The sequence below is a fragment of the Apostichopus japonicus genome, chromosome 14, assembly GCF_037975245.1.
Source record: "Apostichopus japonicus isolate 1M-3 chromosome 14, ASM3797524v1, whole genome shotgun sequence".
In the NCBI taxonomy this organism is placed as follows: Eukaryota; Metazoa; Echinodermata; class Holothuroidea; order Aspidochirotida; family Stichopodidae; genus Apostichopus; species Apostichopus japonicus.
This window is the reverse complement of record NC_092574.1, coordinates 25,347,460-25,372,841: the sequence shown is the minus strand read 5'-3', so window position 1 is coordinate 25,372,841 and position 25,382 is coordinate 25,347,460. Positions and strand designations below refer to the sequence as shown.

General features: G+C 37.7%; 1 protein-coding gene across 1 annotated transcript in view; it reads left to right on the top strand.

Annotated features, from left to right (window-relative positions):
• LOC139979706 (complement C3-like) overlaps window positions 1–25,382 on the top strand; it is a 103,132-nt gene that overhangs the window by 31,976 nt on the left and 45,774 nt on the right. The window contains exons 14-23 of the mRNA XM_071990754.1: window positions 349–510; window positions 1,547–1,621; window positions 2,833–2,887; window positions 3,096–3,152; window positions 11,370–11,706; window positions 12,998–13,226; window positions 13,391–13,600; window positions 22,663–22,783; window positions 23,429–23,530; window positions 24,278–24,466. Coding sequence (XP_071846855.1) covers window positions 349–510; window positions 1,547–1,621; window positions 2,833–2,887; window positions 3,096–3,152; window positions 11,370–11,706; window positions 12,998–13,226; window positions 13,391–13,600; window positions 22,663–22,783; window positions 23,429–23,530; window positions 24,278–24,466 — 1,537 coding nt within the window. The remainder of the gene's footprint in view (window positions 1–348; window positions 511–1,546; window positions 1,622–2,832; window positions 2,888–3,095; window positions 3,153–11,369; window positions 11,707–12,997; window positions 13,227–13,390; window positions 13,601–22,662; window positions 22,784–23,428; window positions 23,531–24,277; window positions 24,467–25,382) is intronic.

Sequence of the window (25,382 nt, the reverse complement as noted above, 5' to 3'; positions counted from 1 at the left end):
TAATATTGTAAAAAAATTCTTAATACCTCATGGATTATTTAAATAAATCTGTCGGCCAACACTTCAAATGAATTTTATACAAGTAGTTTCTTCAGAACCATGAAGTCTGGAAACCTTGTAAACATAATTTATTCCTAAAATTAAGAGTGTAGCCTCTCCTTACTGAGTACCCGACCTCTTATAAGTGGAGATGAAAGGTTGTTGCAGTCAAGTATTGAAATTCTGTGTGTCATGTTACAAAAAGTATTCCCCTATAATACATGGCAAGGTATCACTTTGACTGCTGGCTTTATAGTTTACTTATTTTGTTCAGATAAATGAAATGAAAGCGTTTCTTTTCCCTTGAAGGTGTCTGTAAGTGTGATGGGAAGGCAATCTACAGATGTATTTCGACCAGATGAAACAATTGAGCTAATAGTTGAATCATTTCCTTCTACGACAGTTGGCCTTTTGGCAGTGGATAAAGCAGTGTCTCTCTTAAGAGACTCCAATAGACTAACCAAGGATAAGGTAACGACTGGTGCAGGTCTTTGCATGCATTTAATTTCTAGTTAAGAATTGTATTCGCATTGAGTTTGATACAATCTACCATACCTGATCAGTAAATATGCGATGAGGTACAGTATCTAGACACATACCTTACCATAAGATACTTTTAGTGAGGAGTAAAGAGCAGTCATATGGTTGTAGCCATATAGTTCTTTATTTTGAGTGGGGCCAGTATCCAGATATATGTGAATATTATATAATGCAGTCAGAATCGTTCAGGTAAACTCATTGCAAAGGACATAATTTCAAAACTATGTATGCAGTGCAAGCGATGTAAACAATTGGGCTATAAAAATGTACAAGGGTAACACATTTAAGGCTATTAGTGACCGATATATGAGTATTCTACACATAGGTTTTCTAATATGTACCAGTCGGTAATAATGCCAGTGGAAGAACTATGCTACCCTAGGAAAAGTGAGCAAGAGTCACATGCTGTTTTAAGATGCAAAAACAAGAGAAGAGGAATAGTATAGGCTTGCTCAAATTGTCACCAACCTAGGTTTAAGCAATTCAGTCTGCAAGGCTTCTAACTGTTAATTGTTGAGTGCGTTGGAATTTGATGAGAAGCTTCATTTTAAATTGTGTTTACATCTGTAACTGCTTCACACATACACCATAGCTTTGTGAACTAAAAAAAGTGTACAAGCTTGAAAGTATTTCTCTGACAGGGTAATACATTTATTGGTGCAAGTCATTTTGCAAAGGTTGTTCAAAATGTTCTAGTTTTTCACCGAAAACTAGAACTACGTCACAGTTGACATTATTTGAATAAAGTAACCTTTGCATACTTACCAATGTAACAAACCTTTGTGTTTTGACACAGCTGACAATTTTTCTATGAAAGTTAACAGAATTTATCAAGGTATGAATTAAACCATTGTTAGTTTGGCTTAATGTAGTGTGATCAAACTTTTCGGCAGCAGTGTTCAAAGACAAATAATTTGTTTACAAGTTATTCTTAGTTAGGACATACTTTATTATATTACTTCATCAGATGTATCAAACAATGGATACCTATGACACTGGTAGTGGACCAGGAGGAGGAAGGGACTCTCCTGATGTGTTCAAGGTATATCAAGTTAAAGATTATGTTGTTGATTAGTTGGTCACTTTTGAAAAATGTGTCAGACGTGGGACTCTGGTAGATCTCTTTATAAAATGTTAGTAAGTTGTTACTTTGTGATTATATTCTATTGTTGATTCCTTGTTGGAGGTGATGGCATCAGTGTGCATGTGATACATGATTTTAAAGATGGTAACTCACAAAGTTCATGGCAGACAAACATCATATTTGGTTTGCGGATCTGTCTTATTGAATACAGAACCCTATTCTCTGTTGTGTTCGTTTTAGGTAGACAGAGGACAAAGTCTGAAAACCTTGCAAACACTATAACTCAAGCAATACATCTTTGTTGAAATTCATACTTCCAATTTAGCCCCTGCTTTGGGAGTACAAAACCCCTAGTGATATTGTAAGAAGTCAAATTCTGTTCATTTAGTTTGTGAAGGGGTTAAATTTTCAACAATACATAGCCAAACAGGAAATCAAATCCTAAAATTATGTATTAAATTTTAAAATTATGTATTAATAATAACTTGTTTATTCCCTGTGTGAGGGCATATATGTGTGTGTAGTACATAGTGGTTCAACTTCATACTTGGTTTGTGGATCCACCTTAGCATGTAAAAAGACCTAGAATTTTCGTGGTTGCCAACGGTCATATGATGTCAGCAGATGGATGAATTGCAAATTTAGTATGTGGATCCACTTTAGTCACTACAAGAACCATGTTTCATAGAGGTTAAAGGTCAATTGACATCACCAGAGATCCAAACGATCTACATTAAAATCAAAGCTTATTTTAAACTCATGGTTAGTTGGTGCTATTACATGAATGAACTTCATACTTGCTGGTAGATGCCACAGGTCGTCCGAGGTCAGAAATACAAATCTGAACGTATGGTTAACACAATACATTTAAACTTAAGATGTATTTTGTACCTGACTTTGAGATAAATTATATTAAGAACAAAAAGCCTACTGCTTTCTGTGGAGGTCATTTGCAGTGAGCAGAGCTCATTCTAATAGCTTCTTAACAGGATGTATCTTAAGTAAAGCTTAAAAGAATTTCATTTGTGGTATGTGCATCCACATAAATATTGCAGAAAGCTTCCCTTGTGAAATGTGGCAAGGAATTGCTAAGCATGTTGGCGTTCTTATTATTAACGTACTGAGTTTCAATAATTAGGATTGTAATACCCTCCTTTTCTAAATTTCAGCAAGCTGGGATTGTAGTCCTGTCAAATGCAAATTTGGAAATTGACCGAGGAGAAGGTAATCAAAGTTCATTTTTTTTTGTATTTATTAATACATCTTAAAATCAAATGCTAGTTATCCATGCTGATTGACTTTCTGTCAAATGAAGTAATATGATTCAAATATAATATTGTGTGAGTTACTTGGAGACATTACAAGTTCAAAATGTATAATTAAAACTGTAAATTAAACCAAAAATTGAAGCACTATGTTTTTCTCTCTTCAGCTTATGGATGTGCCACCCCTTTAAATCAACGTCGCAGAATGTCAACACAAGAACAGCGTAAGATTTCCTTCAGTTTGTTTTTTTCTGGATCGATTAGTCGATGTTCATAATAAATACTTCCAAAGAAGAGACAACTATTATTACTATGTGCACTAGTGCTAGCACTAGTAATGTTTCTATGCTATTTTGGTTTTTTGATAATCAACTTTAAATGTTGGCGGAGTGTATAGCCTATGTATGGGTATGTATGTATAGCCTATGTATGTATGTATGTATGTATGTATGTATGTATGGGAGTGTATAGGCGGAGTGTATAGCCTAGTGGTTAACGCCGGCGTCTCCCAGTCATGAGATCCCCGGTTCGATTCCCCGCCGACAGCAATGTGTGTCGTCTGGCAATGGTGTTGTTCAATAAATAACAACTTCCCGACATGGACGTTAAATGGATGTGTGCCGAGAGATTGGCTTCGGTCGGCTTGCGAGTCTACAAGCCTCCATGGCTTCTTTCGCGAGTTCCTGCTTGCGGGCAGATCACATATACATACATACATGTGGTTAATATCGGGAATATTCCTTTAAGTCCAAATTGATGATGACATCAGCTCCTTCGTACAGGCCTAGATCATAAAGTTAATCCTTTGTTTCTCAGAAATTGAATGTGGTAAAAAATACAACCTGGACTCATAACATTTTTTTTATTGTTCAACCAGCACATCAATATTAATTTTGTGCTTCAAGACACCTCAATTCATGATGAACTGCTTTAAAGTCACCCTTCAATGAAATTCATCATGTGCAACCCTAAAGTCACCATTCAATTAATTCATAATGTACTTCACTAAAGTCCCCCTTCATGTAAACTTCTTGATGTACTGCTCTTAAGTCATCCTTCAATGAAATTCATCATGTACTGCACTAAAATCACCCTTCAAGTAATTTACGATGCATTTCTCTAAAGTCACCCTTCAAGTAATTCATGATGTACTTCTTTAAAGTCAGGCTGCAAGTAATTCATGATGTACTGCTTTAAAGTCACCCTGCTTTAAGTAATTCATGATTTACTTATCTAAAGTCACCCTTCAATGAAATTCATGATGTACTGCTCTAAAATCACCCTTAAAGTAATTCATGATGCATTTTCCTCAAGTCATGCTTCAAGTAATTCATGATGTACTTCTCTCAAGTCATACTTCAAGTAATTCATGATGTACTGCTCTAAAGTCATGCTTCAAGTAATTCATGATGTATTTATCTAAAGTCACCCTTCAAGTAATTCATGATGTACTGTTCTAAAGTCACCCTTCAAGATGCGGATAAACACTAGAAACCAGGAATCTATTTTGATTGGTCAGAAAGAATTACAAGAGGTGGACAGATTTGTAAACTTGGGTGCGACAATGACAAAAGATGGTAGCGGAATGGGAGACATTGCCAACAGAATTGGGAAAGCCAGGGGTGCACTAATACGTCTACAAAAGATTTGGGTATCCAAAAGCATCTGTAGAAGAATAAAAGTAAGGCTATACAAAACACTGGTACTACCGGTCCTTCTATATGGATGCGAGACCTGGAAAATGAATAAGGGGGATGAAAAGAAAAGCGATATTTTCCATTACAAATGCATCAGGAGAGTGCTAGGGATAAGATGGCAAGAACGGGTCAGCACACAGAAAATGCTAAAGAGAGCAAAAATGGTACCACTAAGCATCGAAATTAAGAAAAGAAGATGGAAATTCATTGGGCATATATTGCGACAAACCCCTAACAACGACAGCAACATCAGTATGACTTGGGCACCAGAGGGCAGGAGAAAGAGAGGCCGACCAAAAACAACAGGGCGTAGGACAGTAGATAAAAAGAGAGAGGGCTGGTTGGCGATCCTGGAATAAGGCGAGAAATGCAGCTGCCGACCGAGATAAATGGAGACGCTCTGTTGGGGCCTTATTTGCCTCTAGGCAAGAAGAAGGCAGATGAGATGAGGAGGAACGGCGTAGTGCAATGGATCTGTTTGTAGTGGGCTAAGGGTTTATAGGAAGAACCTCTGAAATAAAGGTATTAGTCTGCTGTGGACTATTTCTCTTGTTTCTGAAGTAGCCGAAGAATTTGACAACATTCCACAGGAGGGGTTATCACACTTTAAACAAACTGACCTTCTGATTTGACCTTTTGATTTTGGTGGTGTTTGACTCTTAACACAATCATCAATATCAAATGTGCGCCTGAACTCTCCTCTCATCGTAATAAAACTGTTGTTTCTCGTGCTTCCATTTACAACTTGTTGTAAGTTTGTTTTCAGTAGAGATAACCTGTTTCTAGGCTATCTCTTTAGAATGAGCTCGGCCGGGTACGTCCAGTGGTTGAATGAGGACATGAAACAAGAAATTTGCAAGTTTTTGGGAAACACTAATGGCTGATTTGGTATGATCAAGCTTAAATTTGAAAAGAGCTCTCTTTGCGGTTTGAACAGTACGTTACGCAGCACCAATCGAGGCAGGATGGTATGGCGGAACACTAGGATGTTTAATTCCATTACTTAGCATGACATTACGGAATGCTTCAGGGGTAAACCGTGGTCCGTTGTTAGACACTATTTTCTCTGGGAGACCGTAGGACGCAAGTAAGTTACGAAACACCTCTATGGTCTTTGTAGTGGTTGTTTGATACATGGATATTTTTTCAACCCACTTGGAATAAGTATCAACTAAGTTAAACAGATGTTGACTATCCAGCCCAGCAACGTCAATACACAATCGCTGCCAGACTCTAACTGACCATTCCCATGTTTGTAGTGAGTCTACTAGGGGTCCCTTGCTTATGGACATGCACATTTTACAAGACCTAACAACTCCCTCAATAGCGCCATCCAGACTAGGCCACCACAGATAGCTACAGGCCATCCCCTTTATGCTGCACATACTAAGATGTTGTTCATGTAGGCTTTCCAACCACTGCTGTCTCCACACTGGAGGAATTATTACTCTAAGCCCCATATGAGGCAACCATCATCAATATATAGTTCATTCCATTTACAAAAGTATGACTTAAGTTCCTAAGCCTCAACATGACTGGGCCACCCAACTGCTACATAGTCATAAACCCTTGATAACACAGGGTCCTTTCTGGTGGCCTCACAAATATCTGTCGATGTGATGGGAAGATCGTTTACCTGGGAGAAATGATATTGGTCTCCTCATGCGACGTATCATGACTCTTGTGGTTACACGGTAACAGTGACAACGCATCCGCATTGCCATTGTCCGCTGATGGACGATACTCAACATTATAAGTATAGGCAGATAGAATTAAAGCCCATCTTTGCATACGTGCTGCTGCCAAAGTTGGTATAGGTTATTTTGGATTCAACGTCGTTGTGAGGTGTTTTTAGTCAGTTACTAAAGTAAACATTCGACCGTAAATAAAATTGTGAAATTTTCGAACCCAGAAAATCAGTGATAATGTTCCCCGCTAAATTTGAGGAAAATTCTTCTCACTACGCGACAGAGAACGGGATGCAAAGGCAGTTGGTCTTTCTTCGCCATTTGGCATTGTGTGAGAAATTACAGCGCCAATACCATAGGCTAATGTATCACATGCCAGTTTTGGCACTTTGTTAACATCATAATGAACTAAGAGTTGACTTTGCAATAATTGTTCCTTACTTTGATCATAGGCAATTTCACATGCTTCAGTCTACTTCCAAGACACGTTTTTACGCAATAACTTATTTAATTGATGTAACCATGTAGCCATATTAAGCAGAAATTAGCCTTGGTAATTAACAGTCCGATAATACGATTGTGGTTCTGAAGCGTTGGTTGGGCTAGGAGCATTTTTAATAGCTTCCAGCTTTTGAGCAGTAAGATGTAGGCCATCACCATCCACTTTATGCCCCAAATACTCAACAGAAGGTTTAAACCATTCACATTTGGATGGTTTAACCCTGATATGGTATTTCTCTAAGCGACTTTAAACTTCACCAACGATTTGCTCATCACGCGTCATGGAGGGGAAGAATATTAAAATATCGTCAAGGTAACACACAACAATTTTAATTCCTTGGAGGATCTGATCCAAGATACCCTGAAAGATCCCTGGAGCTGTCGATACGCCCAAAGGTAACCTGTTCAATTGAAACAAACCCAAATGGGTATTAATGGTTAAAGAGGTTATGAAATGGAAAATTTTCATTTCTTGGAATGGTTTATCTACATGACTACAACACCACCATGCACAACTTTCCGTAAATACGGCTTCAAACGCCAGAAATTCGCTATCAAAGTATTCCATAGTGACCTTTCGAGCTGCCACTCTTAGAAAAACAAAACAGCCCACCGCAGTTCATCTGACGTCATTAAAGGAACCATCTCAGCCAAAGCCGACTGCCCGCTGTTTAGCGATACGGCATTTAACAGTTTACTACATGTAACCACTACACTTTTCTCATCAATTGAAAATGCCTTCTCCCGAATCTTCCGATTCCGAGGCAAAAAGACTTCACCTCTCAGGACATTCGTAAGCTTTGACGAAAACTATTATCTTGAGGAAAAAGAGGAGGAGATAGTTTCCGAGGGTGATGAAGATATGGGTGTTTTCCCTAGCAATTGGGCCCCTTGCAGAAGAATTTTCAAACGACCCCGATGGCAAAGACGCGTCGCTGCCGATCGATGTCCCCGAGCAGAATGATTGGACTACCTTGAACCGAAACTGGTTGGTTGAGCATAAACAAAACTCCCGTATTAAGACCATCATATGATTTGAATCTCGAATGTCGATGATCCTGCTACTTAACTTCGTAGCGAAGCTTCTAGAATTTTGTTACTTACAGTGCAAGGAAAATGTGACATTCTTTACAGTGCAAGTGCAACCCTGTAGTACTGGTAGTGGTAACATGGGGTCTAGACCTAACAAGTAGACGTTGCATAACAAGCTAGGCCGTGGAATTGTATCATTCAACAATCACAACACAACGCCAGTTTTACCACAAAAGAAAACTTGCAGAGCTAGTATTGATTGTTCTAAAACCAACTGGCCATAAGTTTTGTGAAAATATTAGGTAACCCCCAAAAAATCGTCATTTGCTGCATCAAGAAGGCCTCGGCTATAGTCATAACAAGTAGTTTGGCAACAGTACAGTCCTAAAGGCACTCGTAAAGTTGTTTATGTTTAGTGTTTTGAACGAGTCGTGTTAAAATTCTACGATTTCTGTCATCTTTTGGAATAGCTTGCAGTAGAAATCCGTCTTTACTTGTGTTGGAGCAACCTGATATCACACATTGGCTTGGCATATTTAACAGTTACAAGATAAATTTACGTAAAAACAAAACTCCAAACACCAAATTTCAATAACTACGGAGCACTGCAACAGTGTTATGTTGTGTGTTCTCAGACGTTTAAGAATGTAAATGGAGCGTCTTGGAAGTGAGCTGAGTTCCTCGACAGACGTCACGCCACATTACCGTAAAATACAACAGTTTTTATTTTTTTTTGTATTACCCTCGAATTGTTGATCGTTTATTCATCGAGGATGCAAGCTTCGTTTGAAACAAATTGAGTATCATTGAAAAGCTACGAGTGTACAGAATACGATGATAAAGAAAACATTTTCCATTTCATAACTTCTTTCATAATTTCTTTGACTGGTCGTCCAACTCCAATTGCTGATAAGCCCGAGTCAAATCTAATTTGGTAAACACCTGCCCCCCCCTCCACTTATGTTGCAAACAAGTCAGTAAGTTACACCGAGCATTCTCAATATCACGGTTCACAGTCACGTTAAAGTCCCCAATCAAAGACATTCCCCCATCCGCTTTGGGTGCCACAACAATAGGTGTTTCCCAGTCACTTGTGTCGACTTTTGTGATTATTTGTTTGTTAACAAGAGGCTTCAATTTTGCCTCCACTTCGGTTTCCAGTGAAAAAGTTGCAGACCGCAGCTTGAAAAACTTTGGTACGGTGCCATCAATGACTTGGAAGTTAGCCTTGTACCCTCCAATCGGTCTTCCGTCAGTTGCAAACACAGTAGGGTATTTGTCTTTCAGCCTTGCACTGTGACTGGTTGGCTGCGTTCCACTGAAAAAATTCTATGCCAGTCCAATTTAATGTCCTGCAGCCACTACCTCCCAAGTAGCGATGGGCGCTTCCCTTTGACTATGTTTGCAGGTACTTGATATGGACGGCCCTGATAAGTAATGTTTTCCATCCACTTCCCCAAGACAGGTATTCCCTCGCCACTTTATGTACGGAGTTTAATCGCAGTATTATCTGGATGCCCCTGACAATTTCGTCGATACCAATCCTCAAGGATACTGCAGCACCTGTGTCTAATTCCATGCGAAGCGGTTTATTGCCAGCATACAGGTCAACATACAGAGTCTTTCTTTGCACCGGTTGACACATTTATGGTGTAAATTTGAACATTTTCCGATACGCCTAAGTCAATAAGGCTCCAGGTACTATTACAGTTATCATCTTAATCCGTTCGTACCGGGTTTGTGGATCTTTGAGCTTGCCTTTCGTTCTGTTTTGGCCTTTTTACGACAGGCAGTGACGATATGTCCCACCTTTTTGCAGTAGAAGCAGGACTGTTCCTTTAAAGGACATTGCTCCGGGGGATAGTTAGGGTCTGCACAACGATAAAAATGTCCTTGACCCCTCATGTTTTCCGATATCCTACTGTTATTATGACTAAGAAATTCCCCATATCCCACCTTTATTTTATTAACCTGGGTTGTTAACTCGCAGGGCGTAATAGTGGTTGACCCTGGATTTCAAGTGTTTATTTGGTGGCTAACTCCATCGCGTTGGCTATTTCAGTCGCTTTTTGAAGTGTAAGTCGTGTCACAGATAGCAATCTTCTTTGAATCTGCTGATCGTTGATCCCAAAAACAAGGCGATCCCATAGGGCTTCATCAAGAGAGTTCCCAAATTCAGAAGTAGCTGCTAACTTCTTAATTTCCACCAAAAAGGCCGAAATATTTTCACTATCGCGTTGATCACGCTTATGGAATTTAATCCTCTCTGCAATTGTCAGTGGTTTTGGTGAAAGTGATCCTTTAACATGGCCGTCAACTCGACTAAAGACTTCTCGGCTGGTTTCGTCAGTGACGATGGCGATTTTAACAACGCATATTCTACCGGACCTACTACAGTGAGGAACTTATTCATGGCTCTCTCATCGCGTATGTTATTAGCCTGGAAGAATAATGCTAGGCGTTCAAGGTAACACTCAACATCCTCCTGTCCTTCTCTGAACTCGCCAATCGTTGCTGCCATGTATTAACGTTCCTGGGTACCGGAATGGAACTACTATATCGTTATTTCTCGCAAAAAATATCCTATCTTCGTCGCCAGTGTAACGTTTTGGGTACTTCAAATGAGGTAATGAAACGAGATGGATTTAAATGCAACGTGGTTTATTTATTATCTGAACTAGAGGGTGCATCCTAATATAACAGGATGCTACAATATACTTCTCTAAAGTCACTCTTGAAGTAATTCATGAAGTACCTCTCTTAAGTCTCCCATATAGTAATTTCATGATGTACTGTTCTTTTTGAAACTCACCTGTGCAATTGAGAGCTTGAGACTAGGATTATAAACTCATTGTCCTTTCGGTTACAGTAACATGATTGGGTGTAAAATGTCCCACAAAATATCTGTCTTAACTGATGCACTGAGCATTAAATACAAGCTTATCAGTAGTATTGAGTGTTGCTGCTGTAGTTTAGTCCGTTTAGTCCTTAGTTCTGTAAACAAAATTCTGACTTCACTTAACTTCTTCCACACACTGGAAAGTGGGGATTTAGGCCTAGTTAACTAAACTACATCAGTTTTTGCACCATATTTGTAGTTAGCAATTTGAGAGATTTAAAGTTTTGTTAGTTTGCATTGCTATGGTAACCCGTATTTGATACCCTTACAACTGTACACACATATTATCTTGAAATCCACTTAATATCTTGGAGATACTGACTCAACATCGTGACTGTCCCAATAAAGTTTCAGTTGGTGTGACTATTCGTTTTAAGTTATACAGCATCCAGTTTTCATCACTACTTACATGTTTAGTCAATAATTGCATTGAGGCCAGTTGGTATCTGCAGATTTGGAAAAAAATACCATGGCTCATGGGTACAGCTGATATATGTAACATAGCTAAACATTTCTCAAGGATTTTGGTTTTAAAAAGGAACTAGTAGAGAAGGAATTCATGGGCAGATTTACAATGAGAATTCTAGACCAAAAATAGCATACTGATACATACTCTACATACAGTTGCTTCACATAGACATGATGACCGGCAGTACTTTGCTTGTTCGCGAGGTCAGAAGCTTTTAGTTGCTGACATGAGCTGTGCAGAAAGAAGTAATCGTTTTGTGAACTTACTCAGACGTAAATATCAGGAGGATGGTATCACAGATGAGAGAGTGGAAGAGCTGATAGCTATCTTCATGATTTGCTGTCGAGGAGCAGAGGAGGCACGCAATGACAGGTGGAACTCTGGTGTAGGTAATCCATTCGATAATCCTGATCGCATCGAAGATAGACCAGAAGATGTTGCATTCAGATCAGATTTCAGGGAAACTTGGCTTTTTGAGGAAGTTGAAATCGGGTAAGGGGCAGTGACAAATCCTTTGATCATCATTTACACTGTTGAGGTATTTTCCAGATCAGCTTGTGGCTAAAACGTTGATTTCCTTCATGTTGATATTTCATTTGAGAAATATATTTTCCAGATAAGTTGAAAATGCAACTGTGCTCAGTGACCTCGATACAAGTTTGCTATCACAGGCCTTATGTAAACAAATGTGAGCTGCTATGGTTGTACATATTTTGCAACAATGCAAATAAAGTTGTAGTGAAGTGAAAATATTTGTGCGTTGTATTGGCACATTGCTCCAAAACATAATGTATGAGCTTTGGATACCGGAGGCAGCAGAAGGAATCTTTGCAATGGTAATGATGTGTGTGTGTTAAGAATTGGCTTGTAAACATCATTAATAAATACAAAATGTGCTAGGTGAACTTCATATTTGATATGTGGATGCACCTTATTGTGGATATGAAACATATTCTTTTCTGTGAAGTTCTTTTAGGATCAAAATAGTGTAAAGTGAGTCTGAAACCTTTGAAAACATAACTCAAAAGTTCATCTTGGTTTAAATTCATACTTGGTATGTAGATCACCATTATTGAGAAAACACCTATTGAAATTGGTGAAGGTAACTGCCATTTGAGGTCACTGTCTGAAGAAATGTTAGTACACCTTAGTATGTACAAACGGCTTAATGGAATTGGTGGATTGCGAATACATGTGAGGTCAACACAGAACAAAGTCTGAATACATTGTAAATAACAATAACAGAAGAAATGCTACAAGAAACTTCATGCTTTGCATTTAGTAGTCATTGAAATCAACAGAGGTCACAGTCTGAAAACTGTTAGCACAATAACTCAGAAAGGTCAGCTTAGTTTCACTGATTACTTAATAGGTAGATCGTCTTTGGTCAGCACATTAGCACTCTGGAAATTGGTGGTGGTCAAATGCCATTTTAGGTCAACAGAGGCCATATACTGAACGCCTTATTAATCAATAACTATAAAAGTATTGATTGGGTGAACCTAATACTTGCTTAATAGGTGGCTCTGCATTATTGCAAGTATCTTGCTGATAAGTCATAATGGTCAATAATTAAAAATATAATTCCAATGCTACTGAAGAAAGTTTTCATACCACATGATGTGGCAAGGAATTACTAACCAATTGACTTTCTAGTTTGAATAATGATGTAGCTATTGAACTACAAAGGGATCTCAATAGATAATGAATTTACATCTCTATACTGCATAATCCCATCCTGAAAATCCATGCTACTCACTTTTCAAGTTTCTCCTGTCTGTAGTGATAACGGATTTGCTCGGCAACAATTTACCATACCGAGCAGCATAAGCGCATGGTATATTAGTGCAGTGGGTCTCTCAGAGCAGTATGCCATGTGTGTAGCCAGACCTTTGGAGATCTTGGTCAGAAAAGAGTTGTTGATCCAACTTCACACGCCATATTCTGTTATCCGCAAGGAACAAGTTGAAATTGTTGCCACCATCTTTAATTACTCTCCGCATGATCAGCAGGTAAATTTCAATGGTTTGAAGTAACAGTTCAAATCTATAATTGATAATTTCAGTAATGAAATTAATGTTATTCTTGGAAAACGTGTGTAAACAGGTCAATGTCATATGCCTTTTTTTTACTTATAGTGTTCAAAAATTGCTTAATGCATTCCATTTTTTTACAGGTCCGTGTATTCTTGCATACTACAGAAAAGATTTGCTCAGAAGGAAATCCCAATGAATACTCAGCTGAAAAGCGTATTGAAGTCACTCGCAATAATGCAGTCAATATTACGTATGTGGTGATTGGCCTAGAGGTTGGGGAACATCCTATCACGGTTGCAGCGGTCTATTTAGGGACATCTGACGCAGATGAGAAGATTCTTCGGGTAGTGGTATGTCATTCTGTGTTCTCTGTCAAGCTCAGACCTGTTGAGTGGGAGTCAATTATAATTAGGTGACTTAGTTCAAACTAAATTATGCCACTCCTCAAAGCTTACAACTGAAATAAAATGCAACAAACTGCATTAACACAACCAAGCACTACTGACTTTGTGAAAGCCATGGTTCCTATGCTGTCTTGAAAATTGGAACAAGTAGGAAAAAGGAAATATCTCTTTTCTAGGCCTCGAGTTTTGTAATGAAGCTTGGCAAAATAAGGAACATTTCATTTAAATTTAATTTAACTTCATTTAAAAGCTTCTTCTGATATGATTTACCTAAGCAAGGGTTTTAGCAGTGTGAGATAAATTTAACAGCATAAATCATACTGTGGTGAATAGTAAGGCTACAGCATGTTAGTTTGGTCCTCACACCAAATATTACTGAATGGGGTTACATATTTGGAAGAATTATGTAGTACATAATAACACTGACTTTTGAAAGGCTTACAATAGGTAACTAGACTCTTGGTCATTATTAGTGAACAGGCTTCATAGTAAATTGGAAAACCTGGTTTGGTCTTGAAAAAATGTGGACTATCAATTGCTTAAAAGTTTGGAAACCTCTTTGGTTTTTTACAAAAATGGTACTTTTTGCAACTATGATGACAAACATGTGTATTTGCATCTGGGAGAGGACTTGCTTGTACATACAACCAGGGAATTGTGGATAGATTTTATGGAGCTTATTATGTTGTGAAGATCTTGTTGACATGGTGTCTAAACAACCTTTTATGTGGTTGTCCCATATTATGTAGATGTCATAACGGCTGTGTAATAATAATCTATAATAAAAAATGAACTTATAAAGCGCTAAAATCTTTGCAGTATTCAATAGCGCTGTACAACATCAATAGAACGCCAACTTGAAAAAAAAAATGAGTCTTCAAACAAGACTTGAACTGACTGAGAGTGGGAGAACTGAGCACGGATATGGGCACACCATTCCAGAGCTTGGGCCCGGCTGATGGTAAAGCAATGGTCGCCATAGGTCAGTTTAGTTCTGGGAACAGTGAGAGTGAGTGCATTGCTAGAACGCAAGGTATAACGAGTTTTGACCTGGAAGGACGGATCGTCTAACAAATAGGTGGGTGTCATTCCATGAATGCACTCATACACCAGGAGCGGTACTTTGAACTTAATTCTGAATTCAACAGGCAACCGGTGCAAAAAATGGAGGATACTCAACGATGGTGTGTTGAAGTCATAGCAGTCTACAACAAGCCTGGCTGAGCTGTTCTGCAGACGTTGCAGTCTCTGAATTAGATATCCTGTAATACCATGGAGCAAACTATTGCAATAATCTAAGTGAATATGAATAAATGAATGAACCAAGGTGCTCATAGTTCTAGGAGACATATGTTTTCGAATCTTCTTTAGATTAAAAATATAATAGAAACCAGTCTTGCAAACTTTACTGATATGTTTATCCATTTTCATGTGTTTTTCGAAAAATAACCCCGAGGTTGCGGACTTGATTACAAGAAGCAATGGAAGCACCACCAACTTTGATAGACTTATTGACGACCTTTATGAGTTGGACTGGAGTGCCGAGGATAATGAACTCAGTTTTACTATCGTTCAGCTTCAATTTATGAGCATCCATCCAATCCCTAATATCAGAGATACAATTTTGCATTAGATTGAAAGCATCGATTCAGGTGGTGTTATGCTGCGGTTTCAAGCTGAATCAACTGAGTATCATCAGCATAAGCAAAACCTGTGATGTGTAGAAATGACTTTGAATAGAGATGCAGTGTACATCGTGAAACACAGCTGACCTAGACACGAGCCTTGTGGACCTCTATGCTCGACAGGGACTTCCTCGGAATATATACCATCTAGTGAGACAAACTGTGACCTGTTCCTACAATAATTGATGAACCAGTTCAGAGCAGTGTTCTTAATACCAAAGTCATGTTCCAAAATATTCACCAAAACAGAATGATCGACCGTATCAAAAGCGGAACTGAGGTCAAGAAGTACCATCAGCACAAAATTTTGTTTATCAATAGACTACATGATTTCTGAATAAATCTTGAGCAAGACAGTGTAAGTGGAAAAGTGATGTCTATATGCTGCCTGAAATACAGGTAAAGGGCAATGACCATTACAATGTAGCAAAACTTGATTCGCTACAACTTTCTCCACAAGCTTGAAGATAAACTGGCGGTTACTTACCGGTCTGAGATATTCAATTCTGGTAGAAGAGTAGGCGTCTAAAGAAGAGGACAAACTACAGCTCTCTTCCAAGACTCCAAGAACTAACCGGTTGTTATTGACAAACTAATAAGCCCAGTAATAAAAGGCAGAAGAGTAGCATTGACAGATTTAACAATCTTTGTGGGAACTGGGTAATTTCTTTTTTATGGTTGACATTGTAATGTTCTGCATTTGATGAGTTCTTTGAGTCTAAGACGTTAGATGACAATATGTGTATTCTCAACTTACATCTTATCTTCCATGCTGGCTGATATAAACCGAAAATAACAAGATATATCTTAGACATAAATACATAATTAAACTACATTATAACGTGACGTCTGGTGGACAGACAGGGTAAAGAGAACGAGCACGTAGCGTGCAGTGGGCTTTATACCCATGAACGATTACGTAACTGCAGCTGCATAACTTACAAGTTTTCACACAGGCAGAACTTGTACATAGACATGTATATCATGAATATTCAATATATTACATCCCCCTTTCTATATACGAGAATGATTACATAATATAATTTAATAATTGCTTGCTTTAATACATATATATATTTCTCTATTTGACCATGTGGCCCGACTTCGTAACATAAACATACGAAACTTGCTTTTTATTAACTATTTGATTGTGAGTTTGATTCTCATGTACTAATTGACCATTTCTATTGTGCTGAATTTGTAGTTCTATTTCGATTATTCATGGCTTCTTTATCACTCGACTGCCCTAATAATCATTCTCAGGCTGGCTAATAATAATTTCCCCTTCCTTAATGTGTTTTGATTCTTCCTAAGAATTCTACCTGAATCCATTTCAACCTCGTACGATCTAGGTTCAGGTCATTGACTGAGAACTTAACCATGATACCACTTGCGCGACACCCGATCTTTACGTTAACACCCTCTCCAGGTTTTAAGGTTTCACTTGTGGTTTTGAGGTTTTATCATGATGACATATTTTATGCTGCTGCCTTTCCTGCAGATGATCAAAGATTTCATTTTCCTGTACATTTCTATTTTCAATTTTAATTGGCAAATTTGCCCTCAATTTACGACCATGAAGTAATTCGGCAGGATATGGCAGCTTAGAATATATCGGTGTTGCTCTCAAGCATTGTAAGGACATACATATATCAGAATTTGTCTGTTTGGCCTTAATTATACCTTTTTTTAACAATATGTACTTGTTGTTCAGTAAATCCATTCGATTGTGGATATCTAGGACTAAATGTTACATGATTAAAATTCCACTGAATGGCAAACTCCCTAAAAAGTTTGACTGGAATAATGACTTCCATTATCTGACATGAAATGTTTCTGGAATTCGATATTCAGAAAGGACACTCTTGCAGAAGTTAATTATAGTACAGCTTGTCGATTTACCTTTTGGTACGTACTTCACTACAACGAATTGTGAGTAAAAATCAGCAATGGGTAAGTGTACTTCACCATGTAAATAGAATCATTCAGAACCAATTGTCTGCCATGGCCTGGTTGGAACCGTCTATTTGTTCCAAGGGTTCAGAACTTTGTGAATTTCCATGTTCTTGACAACAACTACACAATTTTACCATATTTTCTATGTCATTATTAATGCAAGGCCTGTAAACACACATTTTAGCCCTAAATCAACACTTGATACTTCCTTAACGACCAGTATGGATTCTATCAAGAATATCAGATCTGAGACTAGGTGGAATAAGTATTCTACAACCCTTCATATTTACCCTATTCTCCACAGAAAATTCATCCCAGAATGGCCAGATATTTTGAAGTTGTTTTGAAACATTCCTATATTTCTCCGGCCAACCATTCATAATCGTGCTGCTTAATGCACATACTTCTGGATCTGTAATAGTCTCAATACGGATCGCTAGTTTTCTACTGACCCAGACTTCAATGGATTTAACCTAGATAGTGCATATTCCATAAGCATTTCTTTAACAGGTTTGTATTGAGTTTGCATATGATAACAAAGTTGCGTTTGTAATCTAGGTGGTGGTTCTTTAATTTAATCACTTCGAGTGGTTTATGGTAACGTTTGACAATACAATGTTCACCGTAAACATAACTATATAAGAAAGTTTTCACAAGCATAGACCACAGCTAGCATCTCTCGCTCTATGTTTGCATAGCGCTGTACACTTTCTGTCAAGGCTTTAGAAAGAAAATAGACTGACTTTGAATCTTGCAATAACACGCATCAGCTTCGATTATACTTCCCTTGCTAGGATCAAAGTTAGCTAAGGTATATTCTTTGCAAATCAATTCTTTAATCAGACAAAAAGATCTCTTATGGACATTTGACGAATGAAATATGGATTGCTTCTTCAACAACCTCCTCAGTGGATATAAGGCGACAAGTAAGCTGATATACCTAGAAAACTTTGAAGCTGTTCCTTATTTAATGGTGATAGAATTGTGTCTATTGCTTCTTTTTCTGAGGATCAGGATGTACTCCCTGTGCATTAAAGATTAATACTAATAATTGGATTTGTGACTGCCTTTTTGCACATTTTTCAAAGTTAAAACAAGACCTTTTTTGGCCACCTGCATTAAGCCATGTACTGTAGGTTCCTGTCGTGTTCTTCTTCATCTTTGCCGAAGACACATGTAACCCTCTTTTCCTTCAATCAAGGTAAATAGGAAAATGGGTCGGCAATATGTGTATCAGGAGGGCCCAGGCCTCAAGACAGGATAAAATTGCCCCCATGTCCAAATGGTTCAATGCTGATATTCGAAACAACTGCTGAGTTAGTTCTACACAGGTTTACAATAAGAGACACAAAACACAATGTACCATGAACTTACTATATTTTCAATCCTCCAATTGTGGAAAATGGGGTGTAATAAGGCTATGAATGTTACAAAACAATAGAAAGGAGATACATTACAAATATGTCAACTTGACCAAACTCTCAAATAATAATCCTTGCAGTTACATAACATACTGGTTACTGAGGTACTGAACACTGTACATCAAGATTCAGCACAGATGGAATAGACGTCATTGAACAATAATAAGGTTACAGTGTGCACTGTACTTTACACGGAACATTTTGAACTTAGAAAAACTTAAACCTATTGTCTATGGCCATGACATAGGTAACAAGAACAGGAATACTTAAACTTATCTGATTTTGAACTAGTGCTGCCGCGAACTGCTTGGTTTCTTGCATTAAAAGCGAAAAAGTTCATTTTCGCGAATTAAGGTTCCGGTGTACATTAGTGTGCTCAGTAACAAACAACATCCTAGCGATTTAAAAAAGAATGGTTTGACAAATTAATAAAATAGTTAAGAGTGACGTCTACAGTTTGGTGGGGTAGCATCCAGTTCATCGGGTAAATACATCGGGTAAGTACCGGTAGGCTTGAAGAACAGCAATAGAATAAAATACAAAACGTCCATTGTTACCATCTCGGCAAAATCCAGATCAGTGGCCAAAAATATACTATTATGACAGTCTCATCATAATTTAAGAATAAAGTGTGACATGATGGACATCTTCGAAACTTCCAGTATATACAACACTCCTTCCTGGGTGTATTAACAAAATATTTTAAGTAAAACAGATTTAGCAAGAGAAGTCTTGTTTTCTCTAGATGAAGAATCAAACTCTCCAAAACTAACCTAAACAAGATACAATTTTACCAGAACTAAGTGACAACAACTGTTTGTCACATGACTTACCTCCACCCTATAGGTTACTTCTAGCAAAGATGCAGTTGACCAACTAACGTGGTGACCAATCAGGAATTACATGATGGATTATTCCTTATAAATATTCATGTCACAATTTGCCTTTCCTTCCCCAGCTCTGGGCTAATTTGTTACCCTTTTCCAACATACACTGTCCCTCTAAATGTTATTGTTCCAGGTATAACCACAAGCGTTATTGCCTAGCAGGCTCTGTTTATCTCAGGAAAGATAAATAACAAAGGATACATATGAAAAGGCTTTGTGAAAGTAAAGTAACCAATACTAATCTGCTATATGTATAATCAGCAGAGACAGGAAGTATCTGTTTACTCTTTTTTATTAAAACTATCTAGACTATTTACAGAAATTGCTTCTACTAGCAAGTGAAAACAACAAACCCACTGTGTCAGTTATGACACCAGATTTGCACAAATATATCATCATAAATCACTTGAATACCAGGGAAGATTCTATAATTTGATCCATTCCAAATTGAAGATATCTTGGCTAATGCATGGACCAATTGTTAACCGCTTAAACCTGTATCTCCCGAAAACACTGTTGAAAGTAGCCATAAAACTTGACTGTCATCAAGAACAATTGACCAGTACCCATGTTTAGCATCGATCTTGGAAAAAATAGTACAAGTGGATAACCTGCGAGTAATTTCCTCCAAGGTTGTCGTTCTATGGTGACTACGTTTAATCGCAGAACTTAAATCCTTAGGCCATAACCATAGTTTCATTTGCTTTCGTTGACATTGCTTAGGGTATACCTTTTCCATCTACTCTACCGGGGTAAATTCTACTAAAAATACGCAATGGCAACACATTACCTTCAGCCCCGGTATCTACCTTTACTTTCAAATTATCTGGCTGTTGACCTATGGATATGTTTTGGACAGCAATGGCTTTAGAATCATTGATAATGGCATGAACTATTGATAATACAAATGTATACTGGATCAAACTTTACACTTTCAATTTTAGAATCTTTTAACACACTGCTTCGATTATAATTAACTGCTGATGCATTTGTTGAGCTGTTCCCATGCCATCGATTTTGTGATTTAGGAATATTTGATCTTGGATTGTTACCTCCTTTACCTTCAAATTGACTACTACTTTTTTCTGTTGACATACAGATTCCCAATGATTAGGCTTTTGACAGAAATTACAAAAATCCCAATGGCTGGACACGTCCCTTTGTGGGGATATTTCAACCTACACCTGTTACATTTTGGACTTTTCTCTTGACTTTTATTATGAGGCTTGTAAATATGATCCACATCAATAGAAGTACTAGGGGATTTTAATGCCTCCCTATGAGCCTTTATTGCCACATGTGTGCGTGATATATCTAACGCATCGTCCAGGGATATTTTATCATCTTTCGCTAGTAGTATCTGCTGAACCTTTCTATGAGATGTTTCTATGGTCAATTGGTCAACAAGTCTACTGTCAAGCTCCTCAGAGCTAAACTTGCATTTCTTTGCCTGGATTCTACAGCGAGTAATGAACTTGTCAACATTTTCAGATGGTTGTTCAAATCGACAAAGCCTAAAATTTCATTTTGGCTCGAAATGTTTCTGAAACAGTCCAAGATTTCAACTGGATCTTCCTTTTGTTTATCAGTCACGGTCCAGGTTTCATGAATACTTATACCATGTTGCCCTTACCACAACAGCAAGTAGGTAACTTTGTATTTACTTGGTTTGTCAGTACTTGCTAATGGACCATGTCATACATTAAGGTACAACATCTCTTGAAATTTTCAAATTCAGTTGGAAGTTCTCCAGAGTTCCAATTAAACGATGATGGCCAAACACCACACCCATTTGAACTAACAATTGTTTGTGTTATTTTTTAGTCATAAACAAAACACATGGACCATTTATATTCTACATATTAACCAGGGGTTCCCAAGTTACAGTAGGTGCTACGTACAGTTCCGCTATAGTGCCTAATACATTTATCACTAGTACTAGTTGTACGAACTAAAAATATACGCCTATAGCATAACGTCTGGCCTGTTAACTCACCAACTTTCTCGCAATTTGTGAGATACAAATCCAATCAATGAGTCAATAACTAATTGAAATACATAAATGTGCATGAGAGTTCGCTATGTCATGCAAGTACGTCGATTCAAGTCTCTCCTTGTATCCACGTCGGAACTGGTCGCCCAGAAACAAAAATGGCACCTGGAACGTCCCTGGATCAACGCCTGGAAACTGGATGACCTTCGAACGGCGAACCCAGAATGACGTCGGTATTTCAGAAAGAAAATATGCTATTTCCTCTCCATCTGAACTGTAGTACATCAATGTGGACCTTTGGAACTCCTTACTCAGCAAAGCGTATGAATCGGCCCGGAACTTTGGTTATAAATCATAACCGTGAGCTTCTGACGTAGGAATTACATTAAAATGGTGGTATGGGTACGTAGCTGTAATAATGTATGTACAGTACTGTAGGCTGACATGGATTTTGCAATGATAATACTTAGAACCGAAATAAAAGCGTTTATAATGGTAACTAAAACTGCAAATCTCAACAAACATGGAATTTTTTACACGCTAACCACACGGCTTCATCTCCCTGTCTGCTAAACATGTTGAGGACTATATAACAACTCTGTTTTCCGATTCATATTAAAAACTTGTTTCCTTCTATTCGTTGCCATCCTGTAATGTTCTGTATTTGATGAGTTATTGGAGGCAATAACGTTAGATGACAAAATGTGTATTCTCAAATTATATTCTTGTCCTCCATGCTGGCTGATATAAGCAAACAACAACAATTTGTCTCGTAGACATATAACTGACATAAACTACATGATAAAGTGACGTCTGGTTGACAGACAGGGTGGAGAGAATGAGCACGTACGTTCATTGGGTTTTAAACGATTAAGTAACTGCAGCTGCTAAACTTACAAGTTTGCACACGGCCAGAACTTGTACATAGACATGTATGTCATGAATATTCACTATATAACACACATTTACTGTGACTCAGTAGTTTAGAAAATTCTGTTTTCAAAGCATTGTATTGTATTTTGTGTTTTTGTTTTCATTTTCTGTTTTGTCCTTTTCAAATTCTTAGCCAGAGGGCATCGAAAGGTCTTTTGTTAGTTCTACAACATTAGACCCAACAGGCTCATTGAATCAACAGTTAGAGGAAGGACAGCAGGAAAGAGCTAGCATCTCAGATGTTGTTGTCAGTGGTAAATATTCATGAGATGAAGAGTGAGAATGGAGAGCACGAACACTCAGTTAATAGTAAACAATGGTTAATAGGTATCAGCATGCCTCACACATGTTAATTCTCAGATAACTGAGATTAAGACTCACAGATGTTCATAGAAGAAATTATACTGTTTAAGATCCAAAATTAAGAGCTAGACACATTGATGTTCATAGAAGTACATTTCACAGGTCAAGATCCACATGTATGGGCTACGTTCAATGTTCATATAGATAAATAACACTGCTCAATATCCACAGTTGAAAATACACTCACTGATGTTGTTGTCACACTTTAATATAATGAACCTAATTGCAGTAATCCATTGATGGCAAATTAGTGACATGTTGTGGCAAACATATTCAACTAATGTATCAGATTGTAGATGACAATATTCTGAATCTCTTGTAGAAATATCGCACCTCAGGGTTTGAGGGAAGCTTGTTGTTCATACGTAACATCATTTTTTTTAACCTGTTTTAGCTTTTTTTGATATCTAATGTATGATTTGTTTTGGAAGAAATTTCCTATTTCCTGTGTAAAGTACTTTAAAAATATTATTTTGTGTAAATACTATATAAACATATTTATTAGTATTTTTTTGTAGATTTCATCTGATATTTAGAGGTGATTCAAGCTGAAGAAAGTCGCCAGTACAACTTCTTTGACGTACGATTACCTAGTGGAGCTGTCCCAGGCTCAGAAAGATGTGAAGTCAGTATCATTGGTAAGAAAACATAAGATGTAAAATTCGTTTGTGAGTTACTGTGTGATACTTCCAATGCATTTGAATTGTCTCTATTTGAATAAAGTAAACCTTTCTTGAGGTTGCCTTGTCGATTAATTGATGAGGTAACCATCGGTTAGCATCATTATTGATTATATTAGCATGGCATGAATCCGTTATTGAAGGAATTGGAGGGTTCATATGTTATTGCAAGCATTGTGTATATGATCAAGATTTGAATTCCTTGTAAAATGTTATGCTTTGATGGACCTCATACTTGATATGTACTTCTACATCGGTATTTACAAGAACACTTTGATTTTTGAGTAGGTCAAATGTCTATATAGGTCAAACTCTGAAATCCTTGAAAACATGATAGCTGCAAAATTTAACATTAGTTGAACCTCTAGCTATTTCTTCCTTGGTACAGATCCCTGAAGTTAATATTAGTTGAACCTCTAACTTGGTATGTATTTCTACCTGAGTACAAATAAACATGGACTACAGTGTTGATGAAGTTGATCTGAAGGTTCACATGAGTACAATACCCTTGTTGATTCCATCAACTTAATGGTGCTTTAAATGTGATGATATTGTCTAAAGTGTTATAGTCCATATTTTTAGATAAATGTTGCCAGGAAAAATAACCTCTTTGCTGTCTGGTTTTTACTTGTGGTGAAAACTTCCAAATATGTGCAGGGCTGTAAATGCCATCTATGCTTCAAATGTCACTATTTTGTCCTGCAGGCAGTGTCCTTGGACCAGTCATAACTGCAGTTATTGATGGATTGGAATCTTTGCTAGCATTGCCACGAGGCTGTGGAGAGCAAACAATGATATATTTGGCTCCAAACGTGTATGTGTTACGTTACTTGACCAGAGTTGATCAGAGCACAGAATCTCTGGAAGCCAAGGCTACTCACAATATCGAAGAAGGTTTGTGAATCACATGTTTTACATAATGTGAAACAACTGCATCAAAATTGGTTCTACAGTACTCCCAAAATGACAACTGAAGATTTGCAATGATAGTTAGTTAAGTTTAGTTTAATTTACTTCAGTAGTATTAAAGGATCAGGGGGGACACTCAAGTCCCCATCAAGGACCCTCTTGAAGAGAAAACAAAACTGAAGATAAAAACACTCAGACTCGATTACAATGCCTAAAGTGCTTGCCCAAAGCATTCTTAACCCCATTCACATTACTTGCAAGTACAACTTTCTCAGACAAACCGTTCCACTCATTCACAACCCTATTAGCAAAAAATTTAATCCGAATATTTTTCCTACATTGTGACGTTTGGAGTTAAAGACAATGACCTCTGGTACAACTACTTTTAGCAAATATGAAACGGTCAGTGAAGGATAAATTGTCAAAAGAATACACAATCTTGAAAACCTAAATCAAGTCACCACGTAAGCTCCTAAGCTCAAGTGTGGTGAGATTCAACAGTTACAACCGCCTATAGTAAGGAACAACCTTTAAGGAAGTAATCATCCTTGTAGCTCTCCTCTGAACCTTTTCGAGTTCTTCCTTATCCTTAGCAAAATATGGGTTTGAAGCCTACACAGCATACTCCAGATGAGGCCTAACCAACTGCTTATAAAGCTTAACAAGTATGTCCTCTCTCAGAAAACTGAAGTTCCTCTTAATCATACCTAAAACCATATAACCTTTTTTAGCAGCTTCGAGGCAATGTGTAGAAGGTTGCAGAGATGAATGAATGTAGACACCTAGGTCTCTTTCGACAAAGACCCTTGTAAATTCTCACCATTTAGACTGTAGTTATACGTTTGTTTACTACTACCAATATGCATCACCTTGCATTCATCAATATTAAAAAGCATTGGCA